The sequence below is a fragment of the Vicia villosa genome, linkage group LG6 (assembly GCF_029867415.1).
Source record: "Vicia villosa cultivar HV-30 ecotype Madison, WI linkage group LG6, Vvil1.0, whole genome shotgun sequence".
NCBI lineage: Eukaryota > Viridiplantae > Streptophyta > Magnoliopsida > Fabales > Fabaceae > Vicia > Vicia villosa.
The window spans coordinates 125369557-125380049 of NC_081185.1; the positions used below are offsets into that span (position 1 = coordinate 125369557).

General features: G+C 31.8%; 1 protein-coding gene across 1 annotated transcript; it reads right to left on the reverse strand.

Annotated features, from left to right (window-relative positions):
- Positions 1 to 4569: 4569 nt before the first annotated feature.
- On the reverse strand, positions 4570 to 10021 carry LOC131612291 (acyltransferase GLAUCE-like). Its single transcript, XM_058884096.1, has 2 exons — positions 9456 to 10021; positions 4570 to 5476 (listed from the first exon to the last, which is right to left on the reverse strand). Exons 1-2 carry the CDS (start codon positions 9909 to 9911, stop codon positions 4595 to 4597), a joined length of 1338 nt encoding a protein of 445 aa, XP_058740079.1. The 5' UTR covers positions 9912 to 10021; the 3' UTR covers positions 4570 to 4594.
- Between the last annotated feature and the right edge of the window lie 472 nt (positions 10022 to 10493).

Consider the following 10493-nt stretch of genomic DNA (forward strand, 5'->3'; position numbering starts at 1 on the left):
AAAAATGAGAAAAACAACATGAATGCTGAATCCAAACCCCTTTGTTATCCATTTATTTGTCTATCCTACCGTACCTAAGCCCCGTTACAACCTAAAAGACCTCATAAAGTATGTGGAATCTGTTTGTGTAGTGAAGATAGAATACATTCAAAATTAAGAGTTGATATTGCATACTTTGGTACTGTGAGTGCAAACACTTTAACCCCGAGAGATCTGGTGAGAGTATGAAAATTTTTGCAGGTAAATAAGTCCTCTGATGTGAAAGTGTGGTAGATAGTTCGATTCGGGAAGCCATAAGCATGATCGGGAAGGAAGAAGGCAAGTTGCAAAAGACACAGGCTGTGTTGTGGAAAGGAGAAATTCGTGGGTGACCTTTGTTTAGTCTCAATACGTTACTTAAGGACAAGCAATGAGATAAGTTTGGGGTTGTGATCGGTCACCATTTCTATTAAGTTTATGTATTTCATCCGACACAAATTCATCATTTCGGTAACACATTCGGTCGTTTTTATTTGTTTTCAAATAAGTTTAGTGTGTGTCTTAATTTATAGCATTGCATTGCATTTTGTTTAAATTTTATGTGAAAATATTCTTTTTATGCCTTCGTTTGGTAGTGTTAATGTTTCAGGTTGATGCATGTGATCAGAGGAAATAATAGTCAGGCTTTAGGGACTTTGGAAGGCTGAGAGATGGAAGTTTTTGAAGAATCAGGAGGTCAACACGGGCCCCAGTGTGCATCAACACGGCCCGTGTTCAAAAGCGTCAGAATTGCATGAAAAAGCTGAAGTCAGTGGATCAACACGGGCACCCGTGTTGATGGGTCTGATGGAGATGGTTAAATCACGTTAGTCAGAAGATCTACACGGGCACCCGTGTGAATCAACACGGCCCGTGTAGATGGAGGCGAATGGAAAATTCACTTTTTGATCTGTTTTACTCTGTCTTGTCATTAAGGGTACTTTGGACTTTTTGCTGACACTGAGACTGATACTGAAGCTACTTAAACGAAGTTTGTGTAAGGAGAAAGGGACTTTTTGACGTACGAGAGAAGAGAATACGATAGAGGATTGGAGAAAGCAAGGGTTTGGGAGAGAATAAGATATTCATGAACGGAAGCAATTGAAGATTCAATCTCCTCCAATATCTTGTAATGTCTTTATTCTATATTTTGTTTTCTTTGAACACTATGAGTAGCTAAACTCCCTAATGCTAGGGGGGTGGTCCTGATTTCACTTTGTAATGACTCTGAGTTTGTAATTGCAATAACAATTATGCTTTTCGCTGTTAATTTATTCTCTTGATGTTTTTAATGCTTTTCCTTTCGGACAAATTGGAATTGATGTATGATTATCATTTAGGTAAGACCACCAGTGATAATGCTTTCATGAGAATATGCTATAATAGATATAACCTAGGACTAGGAATACCTTATAGCAACCGGATATTCTTGATAACTTAATTGCTTGATTTCATCGTAAATTTCTAAGGACTTAGGGTTTAGGATGAAAGATCAAAGGTTTTTTCACTAAGGACTTAGGATCAAACAACCTTAAGAACCGTTAATTGATTATTGAGAATAAGTTGTTGCAACAGAAATTCCAGAGTTGTTACAGAGTAAATCATCCATTGTCCCTAGAATGTTACTCATATTTGTTAAAGAGTCAATCTCATTTACTACTTATCATACTTTTCGCTAAGTTATAATCACCAAACAAAACCCAATTGAAGTTTTTGTTTAATTGAACCTTGAATTGAACTCATTATTCCTACGCAGTCCCTGAGATCGATATTCGGGGAATTTTCCTTATTATTACAAGAGGAAAAATAGTACACTTGCTATTTTACCGATTAGTTCTATACTTTTCCTCTTCTTCTTTTCACCTTCTTCATCATCTGCAAGTCTCTAAAGCTCCATCTCATGCTCCTGCAATTTACTAAAAATGGTGTGTCTATAGTTGCTAGATCCCTAGATTCACAAATTGCAGTGGCTTTAGGTTGCTAGCTACAATTTAAGCATCTAAGAATTTTTACAGCTAGCTCCTCATTTGAATTTTTTCCCTAGAGTTTTAATATGAATCAGGATATGGGTAAACCTTGCATTTGAATAATACTCTCTTCAAGTTTCATTCTAAAGAGTTCATACTCATGAGTTAATGTACACAATCTTTCCATCTTTACCTCAGTGGTTCCTTCATGGGTAATTTGGACGATGTCCCACATTTCTTTTGCCGTCTTGTAGTGACAAAGTCACGAAAAATCATCAAGACTAAGAGCAGTAATGGTGATAGTTTTTGCTTTCAAATCGTGCTGCACATTTTCTTTATCATCTTTGATCCAATATTTTTTAGGTTTGTTCTCTACAACACCATCATCATCACATGTAGGAACAAATAGACCTTCCTTCATAGCCTTCCAAATACCATAATCCATACCTTCTATAAAAAACTTTATTTTCTCTTTCCACAAATTATACACTTTTTCACTAAAGGAAGAAGGCTTATTTAGTGAATAGCTTGAAGACATTTTCCCTCCTGAGATGATTAGTATTTGACAAGATTTAGAATCTGATGCCACTTGTTGGATAAGTGACTTAAAGTACAAAAGGGGGGGGGGGGGGTGAATTATGGTATTCAAAATTCACGATTAAATATAAGTTTTTGTTACTTAAAATGCAGATTGCGTTAGTATTAAGATTAACGTGAAAAATCACGGGAAAATAAATACAGTAAAATAAAGACAGTAAAATAAATGACAGAAGATACAAGATAAGCGCTAAAGAGATGACACTAGTTATTTATCCAAGTTCGGTCGAACATTGGTATACTCCTGCCCTTAATAAACCTTATTTATGTTTTGACTATAAACTTGATCCTTTTCAGGTTATGCACACGAACCATTGATACAAAAAGATCTAGAGATTTTACTATGTCTTTTCCCTAACCAAAATAAAGATTCTTCAAGGGCTGAGCTAACAAATCAATTAGAGATAAATTCCAAATAAATAGAGAAATTCGAAATACTGGAGTGTAACAAAGAGCAAAGGTGCCTCATTTATATAGGAGAATAATTGACTCAAAAAAGAAAAGATTCATGGGCCAATAAAGTCATCTAATGATTAGGTCCTAAGACTAATCAATTATATACCACTAATACCCGATTACTTGTGCCCATTTTGGAAAGTTTGGATAGAGAGCCATTACCAATCATTAGGAAAATGTCATAATCAATTATGTAATCGATTTTGCTTCATATAATCAATAAAATTTAGGATATAATCAATTAGGTAATTCAAAAAATTTATTTCAATGAAGTTGACAGTTTTTTGATCAACTGGCTAATGCTTAGAAACATTTTTATGTGTTTTGTTGGTTAAAAAATAGGTTTTAAAAAAATTTTAAGAATGTGTGTGTGTGTGTGTGTGTCTGAGAGAGAGAGAGAGAGAGAGAGAGAGAGAGAGAGAGAGAGAGAGAGAGAGAGAGAGAGACAAATGCCTCAATATCATAGGAGTTACTCTCTTACTTTCACAATATTCTGGTCACTCAGACATGACCAAGTGAGCTTTCATACTTCCTTTCTTTTATAACTCTTAGGATTTCGAGTTCCTTTTCCACATACATCGATCATATAAGCATTTCAAAGGAATCTTTAGTCTTATACTTGATGAGGATTAAGATGTCTCAAAGTTAATCACCACCATTAGAGAGTTGAAAAATTATTACCACCGACTTTAACAATCATTAGTGTTGTTGTCATCAAAATATTAAAAAGGTTGTAATCAAGATCATCATCTTCATCCCAGCAGGATCACCATCTTCATAATTGCAAGTACATAGATACACAAACATAACCAACAAGTTTTTAGTTTTAAAATCAATTTCAAATTTTGTCTTTTTTTTTTCCGGTCCAGAGAAAATTCGGTTTAGCTACTATTTCACTATTAATACAATGAGTATGGATAAACATATCATCGATTATTGTTTCCCACAATTCAAGATCAAAACTTTGAATAAATATTTTAAATATAGAATTATATAATTTAAACCTATCTCCATTAAATGTTGGTGGTGTATAAAGGAAAGTCTTTAAAAGAAGTGTTGGAAGTCATCTTCCTCTGAAGATGACTAGTCTTTAAACATGAGTTAGACTTTAATTCCACTTGTTGGACATATGACTCCATAGACAAGAGGAGAGTGGGGTAAATTGTGAAAGTTTAAAAAATGACGATTTAGAATAAAATTATTTGAGAAATTATAATTCAAAATTTTTTATAAAACAATCGATTAAATATGTAACGAAAATTCAAAGTAATGAAAATGACTGGAAAATAAAATAACACCAGATAATTATACCATGATTAGAAGGGAAAATAAACTATTAATGCATCACATCAGTATTTAATTACTTATTACACCATGATTATATATATATATATATATATATATATATATATATATATATATATATATATATATATATATATATATATATATATATATATATATATATATATATATATATATATATATATATATATATATATATATATATATATAAGCAATACACTTAGTTTACAAACATTTATATATAGATCAAATCAAAACGTGTAAAAGAGGCTTTGAAAATTTTCCATTTCTATATGAGGAAGAGCCAATAGGATATTTACCCCTTCATCCCCACCTTCACTTGATCCACGAAAAGGAGGAAATAACAGTATAAGATCCTTGCTACGATACACCAGTGGACAACAATACTTAGGTTTTCCCCATGGATACTCCACTTCTTCAAATCCTAACCTCCACCACGAAGACACCAAAATCTCCCCATTTGGAAAACCACTATATAACTCTCCCCAATCAATAATCGACCTCGCATACTCATCATTCATTCTTCTTGAACCCTCCCCAACCATCTCCACCAACTTTGAGAATTCACATTTCCTTAATTCCTCACACTTTGTTGAAGCGTACGCAAATAAAACTGCATTCCCAATGTAAGCTTTTGGCAATGGAGGATTCAATCTGGAACGTATATCAACAGCATATAGTATTGTTGATGACTTATTAGGATCATAAGTTCCTGATAACGTCTTGCATCTCCATAGATGTGCACTGATGACATTAAAACTGGTGACATGAATATTGTTGTTACTCTTTGCTTTTTCCTTAAGGCAATTGATATGTTTAGAGTTTAATTGAAAAACCTTAAAGTCAAGTTCTTCCGAGGTGGATTTAAAGATACTAGATTTAGTTCTTAAAGGTATATTATCGAACTTGATCATCTCGGGGTGGGGGAAGTTGACACGTGGTGGAGATCGTGCGGCTAAGAGCTGTCTATTATGACATAGTGTCACATCTAATGGCATGTTAGAAGCCAATGTTGCAAGGTTTTCTAAGAATGTTTTAAAGCTAAGTCCATCAAAGGATGTATGACTAGTTGTGATTCCAATTGCAAAACCCCCACACTGGAAGGATGTTACCTGTGAATCAAATTAAATCAATATTATTAATTCATAGAATTATAAGTAAACTTACTTTGAGTCATTAAATATTTAAATAATGAATATCATGTCTATTTTCAACCAATAAATAAAATATTTATCTATTTATCTATCTATAACATAATAATGTATACAAAAATATAACATAATATTAGTAAGATGTGCAATTAAATTACATTTCATATGGTAAAATATTTAAGGCAAAATACCCTTTTTCGTCCCTTAACTTTACCTCGGGGTCCATTTTTGTCCCTTAATTTTTAAAATGTTCAAATAGACCCCTTATCTATTAAAATGGTGGCACGTTAGTCCTTTCCGTCAATTCGATGAAAACGGACGTTAGACTATGTATGTGTGGCATCTGACGTGGCTATGTTTTGCACACATGGCAGGTTGCGTGGCATATGTTATCACCAAAGTCCATAAGATTCTAAAAGTTATTCAAAAATTTAGCACTCACCAAGGTTTGAACTCAAGACACCTTACTTATTAACTACAACCATTTTATTATCATTATTATTATTATTATTATTATTATTATTATTATTATTATTGTTATTATTATTATTATTATTATTATTATTATTATTCTTATTACTATTAGTATTATTAATATTACTATTAGTATTATTATTATTACTACTAGTATTATTAGTATTATTATTAGTACTATTATTATTAGGATTTAATGAAAATACACCGACAGTATAAAGCAGTTTTACACTGTCCGTGAAATTCAAACCGTTAATTTTTGTAAACGTTTGACTTTTTCTTTAAATCACATATAAAGTGTTTATTTTTAAGGGTTGTGATGCACTGACCGTGTAAAAAAATTTACACTGACAATGCACCACTACCTTTAGGGCCCGTTTAGTGCGCAGGATATGATAGGATAAAGAGATGCATAGAGACAAACGGACTCTTAAGCTCTTATTATTATTAATATTATTGTTAATACTACTATTATTATTACTATTATTATCTCTATTATTATTAATATTAGTACTATTATTATTGGTACTATTATTTTTATTATTACTACTATTACTATTAGTATTATTAATATTACTATTAGTATTATTATTATTACAATTAGTATTATTAGTATTTTTAGTATCAGTACTATTATTATTATTAGTATTATTATTAATACTATTATTATTTTACTATTATTATTATTATTGTTATTATTAGTATTACTATTATTATTATTATTATTAATATTACTATTAGTATTATTATTATTACTATTAGTATTAATACTATTATTATTATTACTATTATTATTATTATTATTATTATTATTATTACTACTATTATTATTATTATTATCTCTATTATTATTATTATTACTATTATTATTATTATTATTATTATTATTATTATTATTAGTACTATTATTTTATTATTACTACCATTATTATTATTAGTAATATTATTTTTATAATTTAATGGGAATACACCGACGGTGTAAAGTAGTTTTACACCGTCAGTGAATTGTAACCGTTAGATTTTAAATTATGTTTGAATTTTATTTTAATTATATATAAAATAATAATTATGAATGGTTGTGATGGAATGACAGTGTAAAACCTTTTACAGTGACAGTGCATAACCATTAATCCCATATTTTTATTATTACTACTATTATTACTACTATTATTATTATTATTATTATTATTATTATTATTATTATTATTATTATTATTATTATTATTAATGTAGAAGCAAAAGAAATCAACTAATGCAGTAGTTAATAAGTAGTTGCAGAAAGAAAAGAAAGCAATCAAAATGAACATAGTCTAGTGGTACGCCTATTTGTACTATAATTAAAGTGTTTTGAGTTCAAACCTTAGTGATGGCAAAGCTTTGGAATAATTTTTAGAATTTTTCAGGATCTTGGTGATAACATAGCCACGTCAGACGCCACACATGCACAGTCTAACGTCCGTTTCCATCAAATTGACGGAAAGGACTAACGTGCCACCTTTTTTGATCGGCCAAAGACTGTCATCCAACGCAAGTGATAACATATGCCACGCCATCCTGCCATGCGTGCAAAACATAGCCACGTCAGACGCCACACATGCACAGTCTAACGTCCGTTTCTATCAAATTGACGGAAAGGACTAACGTGCCACCTTTTTAATAGATAAGGGGAAAGGTATTTTAGACGCTTGATCGGCCAAAGACTGTCATCCAGCGCAAGTGGTTGATTATGTGTCGGCCAAAGACTGTCATCCAGCGCAAGTGGTTGATTATGTGTGAGTGTGGCAAATCTATAGCTACTAATTTATTAATTGAATGAAAAACATGTTACTAATGGAAGTAAAGTGAATTTGAAGAGTAATTACCATAAACACAAAGAACAAAGGAGAGTGGTTGTTGTGATGATGAAGAGAATATATGAGATGATGAATGGAGGATACAAAGATAATTGAGGAAAGAAAAGGAGGAGACGGTGTGTATATTCTATGTATTGGGTGCACTTTCTAGGATTGCGTACTTGGGTAGTGAAATAATACATCATATAATAAAACATAAAAATAAAATGACCCACTAATAACTCTTCATTTTCTAATATATTAATATTCTTTATGTAAAATTATATAACTATATATTATATAATATATAAAGTATAAAGTTAAATAATATGGTCGGAGTTTGGGAATCCACGGGGCGGGGGGTACTTTCCCAATCCCCTCCCCAAAATGTCATCGGGGGGCTTTTCCCCCATCCCCGTCTCCACGGGAGAAAAGATCCCCAACTTCGGTGTTCCGAACATATAATCTCCACAGGGATTCCCATTAACAGATGCAAATAGACATCCCTAGCTGCAATGAATTTAGAGTTTTGTGATTCTGAGATTGTTTGGCTTACTCGTTCTTCGCTAAGTCTTTTTATAGTGCTTGTATAATAATGGCGTAATAGCATGTTCATGACTCTTAAATGCGGTGGTTCCCTTATCGCTTGAAAATTCTTAAAAGCAATTAAAAATCTATTTATGAGGATGTCTTACGTACTTAAAAGGCAAATTGGTTGGCGGGAAAGACGGGCGGCTTGGTAATATTGAGATAGGGCGGTTAGGTAGTGACAATCAACTTGGCATTATCGGGATGTATACTACCCACTCTCACTCATCGAGCATTCTCACTTCCACCTCCACAAAGCAAGGGATACGACAACGAAAGGAAACCCATGAACCTTAATCATTGCATTACCAAGTAATAAAAAGGACTTTGGGGACAACTGTTTTGGACCGGCCAAAGGCCCAAAATAGTATTCCCAATCCTGAACTTTGCCAAGTAGGACGGATGGGTAGGTGGAACTTCCTTAAGGCTGAGATACTTGATTCCAACCACCAAACATCCTCTATCGATGAATATGATCGGACATCTCCCAGTGTCACACGTCGAATTAGACGAAGGCGATTTCAACCAAATGATATATATAAGCCTCACGATGTACTAATTATATGTATTATTTCTTAAACTTCATTGACTTAAAATTAAATATGTTATAGTTTTATTATTTCGAAACGAAAAATATGTATCTGTTGTAAAAAATGATGGACAATCTGGTTATGAAATCTTAAAAGTCGTAATATTGTGGCTAGGGTTTTAAAAAAGACCAGCGACCGCCTAAACGGCCACAACAAAACGGTTTCGATAAATATCGATATCAAACCGTTATCACCGTTTTTATATTAAAAAAAAATTGTGATTAATTTACACTGCGATAACTTTATATTAAAGAACAACTTATGGTTAATTTACACTGCGACAACTGCAATCAATATAGCGACACCTGTACCGATCAAAATCGCAAAAGTCTTTACGCAACCACAACATTTTTTAAAAACCTGATTGTGGCATCGATATTTTTTTCTTGACCGTTTACTTAAAAGTTTGAATGAGAGCTAAAGAATATGAATTGACAAAAATAAACATCTTTGTACCTGGACAACACACAGTGGTATATCACCTATCTTAAGAAAATCATCAGTCTTGTGAACAAATTGTGCAAAAGCTTGATTAGGGTAAGCCAAGTCTCCAATTTGATCCAACGGGTACTCACTAGAAGCCACAACAAAGCCAACACCTTCTGAATTGCAATCAATCTCCAACCTATTGGTTTCAGAGTTCTTCTTCAATCTTCCAGCAAGGAAGTCATAAGCCACTAGAGCATCTTCTAGAGCTTTTTTCAACTTCTCGGTCACAATTTGAGGAGGGAAATCCTTGTTTGCTTCGAAGAAGTGAACCGTTTTCACATCGAAATTGAGAGCCTTGTCTATGTTTGATAAGAACATGGATTTCTTCTCGGTTTGTTTTGATGGAAAAACCATTGAAGTTTCATGGATTGTAACATTCATGTCTAGTAGAAGTGTTGAAGTTTCTTGACACATGGTTCTCATCTCGTGTTTATAAAGAATAGTTGTTGTATACTATCAGGAGGGAAATACAACCACTTGATATCAGAGCTGACCCCGAATCCGACTAAACCGGTGATTATAAAAATAAAAAAATTGATGTCGGTATGTTTTGTTGTTGAGATGAGATAGTTGGTGTGCTAATTAAATGAGGCAGGCACGCTGTCTCATATGCCATACCACATTCAATTAAATCAAAGTTATGTAGTATCATGAAATAACATTTTAGTGGAATTGATAAATTATCAATTAAATTCATGTAGGTATCACTATATCTTCAATTTAATTTTAAATATATATTAAAAATAATTAATTTATGGATTGTAACCATTTATGAAATCTATCAATTTAATTTTTAAAATATATGAAAAGTAATTAATTTAATCTATACCATCTTAAGAAGAGCTGTGACTAAATTGATGGAATTTATTTGGTTTATAAAGTATTCATATATATATATATATATATATATATATATATATATATATATATATATATATATATATATATATATATATATATATATATATATATATATATATATATATATATATATATATAATAATA